The 15,947-nt window shown below is 38.1% G+C and overlaps 1 protein-coding gene across 1 annotated transcript in view; it reads right to left on the bottom strand.

Annotated features, from left to right (window-relative positions):
• The window catches only part of CNTNAP2 (contactin associated protein 2), a 1,422,658-nt gene that overhangs the window by 766,760 nt on the left and 639,951 nt on the right, over positions 1–15,947 (bottom strand). The window contains exon 11 of the mRNA XM_058444445.1: positions 7,777–7,977. Coding sequence (XP_058300428.1) covers positions 7,777–7,977 — 201 coding nt within the window. The remainder of the gene's footprint in view (positions 1–7,776; positions 7,978–15,947) is intronic.

The following is a 15,947-nucleotide window of genomic DNA, read 5'->3' as shown; positions in this document are numbered from 1 at the left end:
AAAAAAAAAAAAAAAAAAAAAAAAAAAAAAATGAACATAATAACATTCCATCCACAAATAAACAAAATTAGTATTTTTCTTTTCTTCTGTGTTCTTTTCTTTCTCCTCCCACTACCTGTCTGAGTCATCTCAAGAAGGCATTACAATGATTCAAGAAGTCCATGTGATCTTTGCTCCTGAGTACATGGGAAGATTGTATTTCGTCCTTCTCTAAAGTTAGGCCCAGCAAAACATGTGACTTGCTTTGGTCCATAAAATGTGCATGCACACAACGTGTTACTTCCTTGCAGGAGTATTTAATTGTCTGTGCTTAAGTTTGCAGCCTGCTCCTCCCTTGCTTCAGTCATCATGCAGGTGCCATGAAACCAAGGCAGCCCAGGAAGCTGAAGCAATACAGAAGGCTTTGCATGAGGAAAAAAAAAAATTTGTTACATAACTGAGATTGGTCAGTCTTGACTATATGTTTTCTGACCTTTCAATATAAATACAAGAATGCAAAACATTAGGATTCTGATGATACTCTTTGTTGTTTCATTTTATTTTAGTTGCAGATTATGTTTAAGAAAATTTCAGGGAAGAAAAAATTTAATTCATTAATTTTTTGATGTCCATTAAAAGGATTTTATGCTGTGCCATCAGCCATCACAGATCACATAAAAACCTGAATTCCTAGTGCCGTCACTTTGCATGTTAAAGCTAAGTGACCACCAATTCTCAAGTTTTTTCTCAATAAACAAGGTAAGCCTTAGAACTGTTGGCCAGTTTTTCAAGTCAGAAACTTGAGTCACCCTTGAATTTTCTTCCTCCTGTATATGTAAGTAATCGCAACTCCTGTTGATTCCACCATCTAAACTTAAAAACAACAACAACAACAACAACAACAAACTTTCTCTCGAGTCCCAGTGGGCCTCCCAGACATGCAGTCCCTGTGCAGTCTGGTGACATGGTGCCGATAGACTCTTCACACCACCTCTGCTTCCTCCACTCCAGTCTCCATGGAACAGCCAGAACTTCCCTACTTGAAATCATTCTGTTTGCCATTCAAATAAAATCCTCAACATTACGCAGAGACTCTGAATTAATTTCCAGTTTCCTTTTTTCTGCCTCTCCCACCTTCAAATTCCCTACTCCAGCCATTCTGACACCTCTCACTTCCTTCAAATTAATGTCTCTTGATCTCCATCTCTGAATCATTGAAAATGCTGACATTGCTAACCCAGAATCTTTCTCATTTTTTTCTTAGTTAACTCATATGAATCTTTCCCATATCAGCTTATATGTCACACTTCTTGATACACAGGCGAAATTTAAAAATATTTGTTGACTTATTCTCCTATTCATTATTCCAGTTGAGGTTCTCATCAACTCCTACCCATATTGTCGAAATAGTTGCTTACTCTTCTCCCTGCAATCCCTCTGTCCCCTTCAATTACAGTGCCCATCATGCAGATGCTAGTTGTCTGGGCATGAAACATTACTTGATATAATTTCCTAATTTTACCCTTTAGTTATTACTATCCTCCTTGCTTGTCTCATTTAATTATATCACCCAATCTTAATACAATGATTGGGTATAATAATTAAATAAATAATCTTTTGATTAATACACTGATTAGTCACAATAAATTTTATTTACTGAAAAATCTTTTATTGGAATTGAGTAATTTATCTATGTCGTCTTAAGAGTTAAATGCTGCAGCTTCTTATAATGCACAGCATAACTTGAAATTCATTTGCTTGATAACTGCACCAAAGTTTAGAATTTCTTGCTAAAAATAGATTATATGTTACAATGCCAGAGTCATGTTTTCTTGTCTTTTCAAAGCCACTAAATCACAGTTTAGTATCATCAAGTATACTGAATTTTACACAGCTTACTTGATAGGCAAAAACTGTAAGCATAATTCAATTTCAATAGATACAAAATCTAATAGTAAACTATCCAAAAGTATATATAATTTATATTGCTTCTTTCAACAAAAGAAGCAGTAAAAAGTATCATTCATGAGAATTAGACAACACTGAAAAATTAAAAGATGATAAACACTGGAAACCAACAAAACAGGGCTAAATATAGCCAGAAAAATAGGGAAGATAACTTTATAGCTCTACAATTAAATAAATCTTTATATATGTAGGGAATCAATACTTCAGCAAAAAAAATCTTAATTAGAAAGTGTAATATGATTTGTAAAATGAATATATAACTACAATATATATAAGACGCACAAATAAACATTTTAATGGCAGCATAATAGTTCTTGTCCAAATACAGAGAAACATTTTGGTTATCTAAAAGTATTAGTATTGTTGACTAAGACTACTCAAGTAGGATCTAATGGAACTCCCTCAGTGCTTTATTTATCTAATTCAAGATTTGGTTTGTTTTGCTTGTTTGTTTTGCGACAGAGTCTCGCTCTGTCGCCCAGGTTGGAGTGCAGTGGCATGATACCAGCTCACTGCAACCTCTGCCTCCTGAGTTCAAGTGATTTTCCTGTGTCAGCCTCTCAAGTAGGTGGGATTATAGGTGCATGCCACCACACTCAGCTAATTTTTTTTGTATTTTTAGTAGAGACGAGTTTTCACCATGTTGGCCAGGCTGGTCTTGAACCCTGACTTCAAGTGATCCACCTGCTTTGGCCTCCCAAAGTGCTGGGATTACAGGCCTGAACCACCACACCCGGCCAAATTCAAGTTCTTATGGTACTCCTTTGAGAAGTAGATTTCATTGTTCACTAATTTAGCCCTTCATAATTTCAGGTAATATTACATTTACAAATCTGGGGATATAAATATAAATCATGTAGACATCCATTTGGATGACCATTAATGATTTTTCTGTGTTTGGGTAGAACTAATTTGGTGATTCCCAAATTGGTATGCCTCATTCTAAGCAGGCTTTTCTACATAAAAGAAAATAACTTTTTATTTTTCCATTTCTATGTCTTTTGTAAAGCTGAGGACAACTGATGTAATAGTTACATTGCGAGAATAGACATGGCCGTAAATGCTGGCAAAATCATTATTTTTAATTGGTTTCCATTTTTAAGTTTTGTAGTAATAAAAGAGAGCACATTACAGGCATGTGTTACTATCCTTGTAAAAATTGTAAGAAACTAATAATGGGTAATTTTACATTTGCTAGCTAATGGTGTGGTACAAACAAATATTTATCAAAATAAAAATGAGGTCCATATGCATATCAACTCTTTATCATAAGTATCATTAGAAACTATAGAGCCCCAAATGAACTCTTGAGGGTAAAGCTCTTAAAATAAAAAATAACACTTTAAGTGCATAGCTATTACAAACTCATTTGATATTCATTTTAATTGCAATGACTATAATGAATATACTTTGTATTTGAACAGATGTCACAAGTACTACTACAGAAGTTCTAATATAATTCAGTCTTAGTTAAGAATAAGTAAATGGATATTTAAAATTGAATGTTACCATGAAGGAGGAAAAAAAAAAAAAAACCAATTACAGTAAACATTCGCTTCTTTAAAAAAACAAATTAAAGATTTTTATTAAATTGTGTTCTTTCTTGTTTTGACATATATAAAATATAATAATACAAAGAACTTGCTGTCTCAACCACTCCTTTTCCTTGCATCAGCTATTCTGCAGATTAGTAGGCCTAGAAAATGAAAATTGGGCGTGTAAAAAATGACTCAGAGGGGTAAGCTGAAATCTACTTTACAATATTTAGAGACTGGTATATCAAAAGGATTTAAAAATTTTATTATGCCAATTTATTTTAGCTGAAGGAGGTAACTATGTATGCCATTTTATTTCGATGGGTCAGACAAGCCCTAATATTCCCTTTAATCTTCTCCCACATGAAGGACTAACACCTTAAATTCCAACATGAGAAAGCTTCATGCCATAAATTAAAGAGAGTGTGTCTCAGTGTGTGGTTCACAGAATTACCCACGGATATTTGTTAAAAGCAAATATTCTGGGGCCCCAACCAAACTCTATCAAAGCCTGGGAGTAAGGCCATTCAATCCACATTTTGACAAGCAACCTAAAAATTTTGATGCACACTCCTGCTTAAAACAACTGCCCCAAGGTTGGGTGAGGTAACACTTAAAGCTATATATTATTCATTTCATTTGAATCAGCAAACATTTGTTAAGTACAAATCCTATGTGAACCAAAGATTTGATATATATATATAGAGAATGTCCAAACAGGCAAGAAGCTTACGAGAAACTGATTTTTAAAGTATGACTTATTATGTACAATAATAATCTACAAATGACGGGAAACCCAGTGTCTGGATGTCTAGAAATACAAAGAAAATGGTATATTTACTGTTCAGATTAAAAGTTTACTCTTGATTGCAATTTAGCAGTTTTTCTCATGGAAGGGGTATCTAGAGGTTAAAGAAAAATGTCTTCATCTCATTATTAGAAAATGCAACTAACAGTGCTTAATAACAAGTTTATCTCATTGTACATTTTATGTTTTGTAAAGGAGGGTGGTTATGTGTGTGAGGCTTCATGGTGGCTGAGGGGAAGAGACAAGGAATATCAATGAGGGGGAACGAAAGATGCTGAACTGCAAGACCAGGAGCACTAAAGGTAAACTATTTTCCCACCTCTAGTCTAATTCTCCTGGTACCTCAACTGTAACTTGAACATATTTGGAAGCCACACTGTGTTTTTTAATTACCAGAGCAAAATGCAAAAACTGAAAGCTGACTTTGGAGTTTAATCCAAGAAAGAAAGAAAATAAAGAACATAAAGCTGAGAGTACCAAGGTTCTTTTGCTGGTCAGGAATTTGTCCCCACCTCCACCCCTACCCCAGGACTGAAGACTAATTAACTGGAATCTGTGAAAAGGGCTTCAATAAGGAGCATCCGCTCATGAAACAGTGAAGACAAGCTGATGAGGTTCATTAATGGCTCTTATTGCCCTTGGTCTCCTACATACAGTCTTTGACTTTTCCTAGCACTGGAAACAGGATCCAGTTAAAACACACACAGACACACACACACACACACACACCCCTGTGATAAGTGAAAGTGAACAGAAAAAACAGTTGTGTTGGTTCTCAGCATGGTCTCTAACCAGGAATATCAGCATCACTTGGGACCCCATTGTATTCATCTGCTCAGGCTTCCGTAACAAAATACCATAGATTGAATGGCTTCAACGACAGAAATTTATTTTCTCACAGTTCTGGAGGCTGGGAAGTGAAAGATCAAGGTTTTGGCTGATTCTGTTTCTGGTGAGGGCTCTCTTCCTGGCTTACAGGTGGCTGCCTTTTTGCTATGCCCTCACATGACAGAGAGAAAGACTTCTTTCTCTCTGTTTCTTCTCCCGAGGCCACCAATCCTACTGGACTAGGACCCCACCATTATGACCTACCTCATTTAATCTTAATTACTTACTAAAAGCCAAATCTCCAAATATAGTCACATTGGGGGTTAAGGCTTTAACATAGGAATTTGGGGCAAACATAATTCAGTCCATAGCACTCATTATAAATGCAAATTCTCCAGCACCACCTGAGACCTACTGAATCAGAAACTCAGGAAATGGGGCCCAGGAAACCAGGTTTTATTATCTCACCAGGTATTGTAATGCCCACTAAAGTCTGAGAAGTACTGGCCCTCAGGATGAAGTCCCAACTCCACCACAGCACAGCATTTACTTTCCTTCCCAGTTTACTCCCACCCTTCCTTTCCAACCTTATTTCTTAGAGGATACTCTGTCTATAATCCTAGCACAAGGCTTTGCACATAGAAAGCACTCGCATTTTCACAATATTGTGTACTATCGTTATAGGAGTTATTGAGAAATTATTAAGAAATTATTTTAGACAGATAGAGGGGAAAAGGGGTCCTGGGAAAGTTTTTGTTTCTTTTAAAGCAGCTCCAAAAATGTTTCTTGTCTAGCAGGAAAGCCCCGGCTGTTAGAGCCAGGCCGGCAAGCTTTGATGTGCAAATACCGGCCATTAGAAACTGGGTCCACCCAAACATGGCGATTCCTGCCCTGTTCTTCCTTGCCCTCACATGTGCCTGGCAACATGGCCGCCCCTACATATCTCTATGTGGGTAGAGCATCATGGCACCGTGCCATTGCATATTAAAAGGCTAGGGTGGGAGGGCCGGTTTTTCCCCCTGGGCTACATGAATAACATGCCTGGTCAAACCAATTCCCTGAGCCCTATGCATGTCAGGTACCACCTCCTCCATCCTCCTCATATAAGCAGCCACTTTACCACCACACACGGGGTTTTCTCATTGGAATCCCTCTCTCTGTCTGTCTCCGTATGTGGGAGCAGTTTTTTTCTTCCTTCCTTCTTTCTTGCCTATTAAACTCCCCTCTCCTTAAAACCACTGCACATATGTCCATGTCGTTTTATCCAATTCTGCGTGAGATTAAGAACCCTGGTGTTCCTTCAGTCATCGGAGCCGTATCACTGTTTGCTTAGAACTCTTCTCTGTAAACTGCTCCCTACAACATTGCTTTCAATTCATTGCTGTTTTGGGGCATCCAACAGCCCATTGGTCTCTGACATAGCACAAAGTTGCTTTACACGATTTAAAAAAATCAATATACTACTTGCTACTTATCATGTCCTTAAGTGTATCAAGTCTTATAAGTACTTAGTATATTACCTTATGAAATCCTCCCAATCACCCTGAAGTAGGCATTATAATTTCTGCTTGACAGAAAAAGACACTGGATACTGAGGCTTAATATCAAGAGGTCTATTGCACAACGTGGTGACTACAGTTAATAGCAATGTATTTATTATATCTCGAAAATTGCTAAGCATGGATTTTAAGTATTTGCTTCACAAAAAATAATAAATGTATGAGGCAAGGCATATGTTAGTTTGATTTAGCCATTGCACTATATATATATATAATATATATATATCATAACACATTATACATGATAGACATATACAATTTTGTCAATTCAGGCAAAATTTTAAAAAGAGGTCAACTAACTTGCCCAAAGTCACATACTTGGGAAGTGGTAAGGTTGGAAGTTATGAACTCATGTTTCTTTGACTTATTTCCACCGTGTTTTACTACAGACACAGAGATGCAGTTTTCTGACAATGTCCCGAATTTACTGCCAAGACTCCCAGAGCATATGGGACTCGTTGCAATAAAGTTATTTCCAGTATATCTTTTGGAATCTCTCTATTCTCTACACCCTGACACAGTCTTGCACACACATATGTGTGTTTGCATGTGCACACTCACACACACACTAGCACATTGCTAAAAGTTGGCCATCACGAAAACAAAAAATCAGGCTAGACTTCTTGAGACAAACAGAAGCGACTACTGGGAAGAAAGTGAAGCGACTACTGGGAAGAAAGAGCTCTAAATTCTATCGCTATTCGATATCCTATTTGGCTGTAGACAATTTTTAGAATGCTTTCATCTTTACAATAAAGACACCCCAAGCTCTCGAAGGGAATTGCTTGAATGTTCACAAGGAGCTCTGATAAACTTTGTCCCACAGCCACTACTGACAATTAAGCACTAGAAACATATATGCACACAAAATTTAAAAATCTCTAAGTTTAAAACAATGGACTATTTCTTCCTCAAAAGCATTCTTTCTTAGCTTCATTCCACAGAAAACAAGTCAAATGATTTTATTTTACTTATTTACAGCTTCCTTCCTACTGAAGACCGGACTATAAGATAATGAACCACACCTGTTGGATTGTTTAGGTCATTCCAAGCACCAGCTGAGATAGTAATTAAAAGTAACATTCCATTCTCAGCCTACCTGGGGTGTTCAACAACCTTGACATCTTGCAGAAATAGGAGACATACTGCTCGCAGTACTCGGCACTGTCAGTGATGGCACTTATCTGGTCCATGGAGGCACTGTAAACGAGCTGTGTCACAGAGTATTTTTCTGGGTTGTAGCCGACCACAGTCGTCTGCATCTGCAAGTCATGAGACACTATGGTCCACACTTTGTCCTCTGTGGGGAGAAAAACAACCAGGACCCTGGATCATTAGTATGCAAATGCTTCTCCAAATGTCAGAAAATAATTGAGCCACACTTAAATGGTCTTTTTACTGAGCTGGTGTAGAACAGTGTCGAGGAGAGCAATCCTTAAAAGCCCCTGCTCTTTGCTCATCCCTAAGTTCTGCTTATGAGGACAAAGTAGGAAAGCAATATTTTTATTGAAAACAAACGCAAGATACCTCCTGAAAACAAGGCAAAAAAAGAAAAAAAAAAAAAAGCTTTTGTATCTGGTTGTATCTCTAACATCTGCAGCATTGAATATCAGGCTCATTATGTCCCAACTTCTTCCTGACTTTGTCACCATCATTCCTCTGGTGGAACTGGATTTTCTCTTTCCTAAATGAACTATGCTCTCTTTCAAGCCTCTGAGTCTTCCTACGTGGTGTTTGCTCTAATCAGAATATGTATCCTCACCTTGTCAACAAATGTTCTTTTCACCCTGACCTTTTAGGCAACATTAGACACTGCATTCTCTGCAATTGAAATGTTCTATACATGTGGAATAAAGCAAGTGACTAATTATCTTGATGATTTTGACCCTGAAAATTTCAGTGCGAGAAAAGAAGCAGATATAAAATAGATAAGGTTAAATAAAAGCTCCATATACTTTTACATTTTAGTTAGAAGCATCACTAAGAACCTAAGATAATGTTATCTAATTTTAAATGTGGCGTATGTCTTGCCTCTGTGCACTGAAAAAGCTCCTACACAAGGACTAACCTCGTGCACCAGACTGTCATCACTAAATACCATTTCCTCTAAGATAAAACTAGGATCCCTGGAGAAATGATGGCTTCTACGGCTGGAAATGTGCAAGATGAAAGATGAGCCGGGAACATATCCCAGTAGAAAAAAAAGAAGCAATTAGAGACTGAAGGCAGTTCAAAAACACCCAGGGCCAAAGATGGGCCAATCTGAACATCAACAAGAATATTCTGCAATGGATTAAGGCATATCAAACATATTTAAATCCTTAATTTTATTAAAATTGTTAAAAATGTTTAATTTTGGAAGATGCTGGGTAACCAACTCATTATTTTGAATATTGGTGAATGAAGAGAAGGATAAAGCCTTTGGCCTTTCTTTGTTATAGGAACCTTAATTAAATCAAATATTGTCTTCATGGAAATATTTCAGCTCATAAAAGAAGAATAAATGATAGGATTAGAGTATCATCATTTCCTAACTTCTGACAAATTTAGTAGGATCTAAGCAATGATTATCAATGGCTGCTAATACAACTACAAGGTGATGCACCTTTGGGTGAAAATACGCAATCAATGTTACATGTAATGTAGTATCGATAAAAATCAAGCATGAATTTGACCAAGTTTATAGACCTAACTGTGGATTTCCAGAATTTATAAGGGAGAGAGGAACATATTAAATAGCACACAGGGAAATACTCCATGAAATCCATGCCCGTGGGAAACTCTATAGACCAATATAGTTTTATCAACTGATAAATTGCAAAGGAAGGGGGTAGAGAGGAAAGAAGTGGTGAGAGAGAGAGAGAGAGAGAGAGCGCAAGAGAGAGCGTGCTGTAGATTAAAAGAGACTTATTGAACTTCCACCTCATTTGGTCTTATTTTGGTAAATGGCAACTCCAGTCTTTCAGGTGCTCAGGACAAAACCCAGGAGCACCTCTCTTTCTTCTGCAGAAGAAAATGCCTCTCTTTCTTCTGCATTCATCATCCAGCCTGCCAATGAATCCTGTCTGCTCTACCTTCAGTGTATTTCCAAAATTTGAACACACCTTCTGCCAACCCACCATCACTACTAGGGTCAAAGTCATCCTGATTCCTAACCAGTCTGCTGCTTTCCACCCTTGCCTCCTCACATCTACACTCAACATGGGAGTCAGCATGAGGTTTTTCAAATATAAGTGAGATTCTGATACTCTGCTCAAAGCCTTCAATGGCAGCGGGTCTTGTTCCAGGAAAAGTCAAGTCCTTAAAACAGCTGAAGTCCCTCTGTGATCTGGCTCCTCCTGCCTCTATGCCCTCACATGCCAATCCTCCCTCCTTGCTCATTTGGCACCAGCCACATGGACCTTTCATTCCTCAAACACATCAGCAGGGTCCCTCCTTAGTGCCTCTGCACCTGCTGCTTCCTTTGTCTTTCCTCGGCACCCTCAGGACCCACTCCTTCTTCTCTTCCAGTGCCAGCCTCTCCCTTCCCATTCTACAGCTGCTCTCTGCCTCCTCATCCTGCTTTAATTTTCTTCCTAGCGTTCATCTCCCCTTTACTTGCACACGTTTTATTTTTTTAAAGTCTGTCTCCCCACATTAAAAGTTAAGAAAGCAGAGATTGCACAATAATTGGCACATATAGGGCTTCAAAAAATATTGGTTGAGTAGAAAAAGGAATTAACAAAAGTTAAACACCACATATTCTCACTCATGAGTGGGAGTTAAACAATGAGAACACATGGACACAGAAAGAAGAACATCACACACCAGGGCCTGTTGGGGGGTGGGGGAAAAGGGGAGGGAGAGCATTAGGACAAATACCTAATGCATGCGGGGCTTAGAACCTAGATGAGGGGTTGATAGGTACAGCAAAGCACCATGGCACATGTATACCTATGTAACAAACCTGCACGATCTGCACATGTATCCCAGAACTTAAAGTAAAATAAAAAAATAAAAACAAAAAAGTTAAATAGATCCAAGCTACTCAATCTAGGAACAGTTTAAAGTCATTTTGGTCCCAGTTCTGGCTTGGCCAGGACTATCCTGTGAGACTCTAGACAAGTGACTTCATCTTCTAGGCTCTAAATCTCTTTCATCTATAACAACATCCCTCCCTACTAGAGCACTTTCCAGTTTGCTCTTCTTGAATCAATTAGAAAAGTTCAGTTACAATGTCCCCCATAGTAATATATTTTCTGTAGAATAAATATATTCCAGATTTACCTTTAGCCTCTTTGTAACTGCCTTCCTTTAGTTCCTCTGATAAGCAAAGAAGCCACACCATATGTTAGTAATTCTGTCACTTTCTGACATGATTTTGACAATAAACTGTTTGTCATTTGTGTCCAGACCTGCAGATTTACCTTCACCTAATTAAAGATACATTAATTAAATTAGGTTGGTTTTTATCTTTTCTGTTGCAATCAGCCTCTGGCATAAAACTTTCAAGTGTCTGACACTGCTTCCATTTTTTATTTTTTTCTCATAAATCTCTATCAAGAGCCTTGTCCTGCAGCAGTACTCCAAATCTTTCTTTGACTCATGATGGAATAGCATTCTAACCTGATATCTTCTTTAAAGGGTCATAAACGTCTTTTCAATATAATGGTCATAAAGGCAAGCATTAATTTAAGCAAATAAAACCAAATGGTCACCCATTTACAGTCTCTATCTTACACAACTTCAATAACTTTAAAAATATTACCTATTTACTGAGATTGAAGAGTCTCTACTTATGTGTTCCTAGTGACTTCTCAGCCCTAAACTCTACTTCTGCCCCTCTCACCACAAACATTTCTCTATCAAACCCCTATGCATTATCTGTTATATGTTTGTTTTGTAACACACCCATCCATTAAACAAATATTATTGAGTGCTTACAATATGACAGATACAGATCTAGGGAATGTATCTAGGGAAACCACAGTGCAATAAGCATTTGTACATTTTTGGAGCTTGGGCTGGGTGTGGTGGCTCATGCCTGTAATCCCAGCACTTTGGGAAGCTGAGGTGCGAGGATCACTTGAGCCCAGGAATTCAAGACCAGCCTGGGCAACACAGCAAGACCCTGTCTCAAAGTTATTTTAAAAATTCAATAAAACAAAAAAAAAATTTGGAGCTTATGTTCTTCCATTCTAGTGGGGGAAAAACAGATTATGAGCAAAATAATTAAAATTAAACATCTCTCTCTCTCTCTAATGGCAGGGGGAAAAGCTAAATCAAGGAAGGGAAGTATAGACCCTGTGAGTGGGGACTGCCTTTTCAAATACAGCAAAAGCTGCAAAAGGCTTCACTGAGAAAATGATATTTGAATGTATAAGGTAGTTATCCAGCAAGCCATGTGAATGCCTGGGGAAAATATTCCAGACAGAAGAAATACAAATGCAAATGTTCTAATTCTGGAATTTTCCTGGCATCATTCAGGTATACAAAGAGGCCACTGAGTGACAGAAGGAAAAATAGGAAGAAGTGGGAGTTAAAGACGTATGGGCATGAGACGAGCATGACCAGCAGTCTGCTGTGTCATAGTAAGAGATTTGGCTTGTAGTCAAAGGAAAACAAACAGCTATTGGCATTGGAGGATTTTGAGCAGAAAAGTAGCATACTGTAAGTTATTTATTGATATACTATTCTTCAATAAAATTATATTTTGGAAAGATTTGAAAAGAAATACACATGCACATATGTATTATTTTATAAAGTAATTAAAAATTTTTTATAGCGTCTTGTCTTTTTTCTGGGAAAGCACAATTTTAAAATTTTTATTTCATTTCAGTATTTTTGGGGGGTACAGGTGGTTTTTGGTTACATAGTTAAGTTATTTAGTGGTGGTTTCTGAGATTTTGGTGCACCCATCACCTGAGCAGTGTACACTGTACCCAATATGTAGTCTTTTATCCCTCACCCCATCCCTTCCCCCAAAGTCCATTATATCATTCTTATGCTTTTATGTCTTCATAGATTAGCTCCCACTTACAAGTGAGAACATACAATATTTGATTTTCCATTGCTGAGTTACTTTACTTAGAATAATAGTCTCCAACTCCATCCAGGTTGCTGCCAATGCCATTATTTCATTCTTTTTATGATGAGTAGTATTCCATAGTGTATATATACCACATTCTCTTTATCCACTCATTGGTTGATGGACTTTTAGGCTGGTTCCATATTGTTTCAATTGCAAATACTGTTGCTGTAAAAATGTGTGTGCAAGTATCTTTTTCATATAATGACTTCTTTTCCTCTGGGTAGATACCCAGTAGTAGGATTGCTGGATCAAATGGTAGCTCTACTTTTAGTTCTTTAGGGAATCTCCATACTGTTTTCCATAGTGGTTGTACTAGTTTATATTCCCACCAGCAGTGTAAAAGTGTTCCCTTTTCACCACATCCACGCCATCTGTTATTTTTTGATTTTTTAATGATGACCATTCTTGCAGGAGTAAGGTAGTGTATTAGTCCATGCTCATGTTGCTATGAATAAATACCTAAGACTGGGTAATTTATGAAGGAAAGAAGTTTAATTGACTCACATTTCTACATTGCTGGGGAGGCCTCAGGAAACTTACAATCATGGCAGAAGGCACCTCTTCACAGGGTGGCAGGAGAGAGAATGAGAGTTGAGCAAAGGAGGAAAAGTTCCCTATAAAACCATCAGATCTTGTGAGAACTAACTTATTATCACAAGAACAAGATGTGGGGAAACTGCCTCCATGATTCAATTAACTCCATCTGGTCCTCCCATAGGATTACAGGACCTATAATTCCGGATGATATTTGGGTGGGGACATAGCCAAAGCATACCATTCTGCTCCTGGCCCCTCCCAAATCTTATGACCTCACAATTCAAAACACAATCACGCCTTTCCAACAGTCTTCAAAGTCTTAGCTTATTCCAGCATTAACCCAAAGGTTCAAGTCCAAAGTCTTGTGTGGGGGCTCCAACCCCACATATCTCTTCTGCACTTCCCTAGCAGAGGATCTCTATGAGAGCTAGACCCCTGTAGCAAAGCGAACTTCTGTTTAGACATCCAGGCATTTCCATACATCCTCTGAAATCTCGGTGGAGGTTCTCCAACCTCAGTTTTTGACTTCTGTGTACCCACAGGCCCAACATCATGTGTAAGTCACCATGGATTGGGGCTTGCATCCTCTGAAGCAATGGCTTGAGGTGTACCTTGACCCCTTTTAGCCAAGGCTGGCACTGAAGCAGCTGGGATGCTGGGCACCATGTCCCAAGGGCCTAACACACAAAAGATTTTTCCCTCCTAGGCCTCTGGGCCTGTGATGGGATGGGCTGCTGTGAAGGTCTCTGACATGCCCTGGAAACATTTTCCCCATTGTCTTGGTGATTAACATTCAGTTCCTTGTTGCTTATGCAAATTTCTGCAGCCTGCTTGAATTTCTCCCCAGAAAACGGAGTTTTCTTTTCTATCTCATTGTCAGGCTGCACATTTTCCAAACTTTTAAGCTCTGCTTCCTCTTGAATGAGGCAGGGATAAAATGCCACCAGTCTCTTTGCATAGCAAGAGTCACTTTTACTCCAGTTCCCAATAAGTTCCTTATCTTCATATGAGACCACCTCAGACTAGACTTCATTGTCCCTATCACTATCAGCATTTTGGTCAAAACCATTCAACAAGACTCCGAGCTTTCCCACATTTTCTTGTCTTATTCTGAGCCCTCCACACTGTTCCAGTCTCTTCCTGTTACCCAGTTCCAAAGTTGCTCCCATATTTTTGGATATCTTTACAGCAGCACCCCACTACCCAGTACCAATTTACTGTATTAGTCTGTTCTCACATTGCTATGAAGAAATACCTGAGACTGGGTAATTTATAAAGGAAAGAGTTTTAATTGACTCCTCCTCCTTCCTGAGGAGGCATCAGGAAACTTACAATCATGGTGGAAGGCACCTCTTTACAGGGCAGCAAGAGAGAGAATGAGAGTAACGCAAAGGCAGAAAAGCCCCTTATAAAACCATCAGATCTCGTGAGAACTAATTTACTATCACAAGAACAGGATTAGGGAAACCACCCTCATTATCCAATTATCTCCACCTGGTCCCTTCCACAACACTGGGTTGGGGATCACGGGAACTACAATTCAAGATGAAATTTGGGTGGGGACACAGCAGAACCACCATATCAGGTGGTATCTCATTGTGGTTTTGATTTGCATTTCCCTGATAATTAGTGACATTGGGCATGTTTCATATGTTTGTTGTCCATTTGTACATCTTCTTTTGAGAATTCTCTACTCATGCTCTTTGCCCAGTTTTTGATGGGATTGATTTTATGTTGCTGATTTTTCTTGTAGATTCTGGATATTAGTCCTTTGTCACCTACATAGTTTGCAAAGATTTTCTCTCACTATGCGTTGTATGTTTACTCTGCTGATTATTTCTTTTGCCGTGCAGAAGATTTTAGTTTAATTAGGTCCCATTTATTTATCTTTGTTTTCGGTGCATTTGCTTTTGGATTCTTTGTCATGAACTTTTTGCCTATGTCAATGTCTAGAAGAACTTTCCTGATGTAATTTTCTAGAATGTTTATGGCTTCAGGACTTAGATTCAAGTCTTTGATCCATCTTGAATTGATTTTTTACATAAGTTAAGCGATGAGGATCCAGCTTCATTCTTCTACATGTGACTTGCCAATTATCCCAGCACCATTTGTTGAATAGGGCATCCTTTCCCCACTTAATGTTTTTGTTTGTTTTGTTGAAGATCAGTTGGCTTTAAATATTTGGCTATACTTCTGGATTCTCTATTTTGTTCCATTGGTCTACATGCCTATTTTTATACCAGTACCATCCTGTTTTTTTCTCTATAGCCTTGTAGAATAGTTTTAATTAGGGTAATGTGATGCCTCCAGATTTGTTCTTTTAACTTTGTCTTGCTTTGGCTGTGCAGGCTTGTTTTTGGTTTCATATGAACTTTAGGATTGTTTCTTATAGTTCTGTGAAGAATAATGACGGTACTTTGATGGAAATTGCAATCTGTAGATTGATTTTGGCAGTACGGTCATTTTCACAGTATTGATTCTACCCATCCATGAGCATTGGGTTGTGTTTCCATTTGTTTGTGTCATTAATGATTTCTTTCAGCAGTGTTTTGTGGCTAACTTTGTAGAGATCTTTCACTTCTTTGGTTAGGTATAGTCCTAAGTATTTTATTATTATTATTACTTTGTGCAGCTGTTGTAAAAGGGATTGAGTTATTGATTTG

This window comes from Hylobates moloch, unplaced genomic scaffold (assembly GCF_009828535.3).
Source record: "Hylobates moloch isolate HMO894 unplaced genomic scaffold, HMol_V3 SCAFFOLD_1, whole genome shotgun sequence".
Lineage (NCBI taxonomy): Eukaryota > Metazoa > Chordata > Mammalia > Primates > Hylobatidae > Hylobates > Hylobates moloch.
Note: the sequence above shows the minus strand (reverse complement) of the source record. Positions and strands in the feature narration are given on the sequence as shown.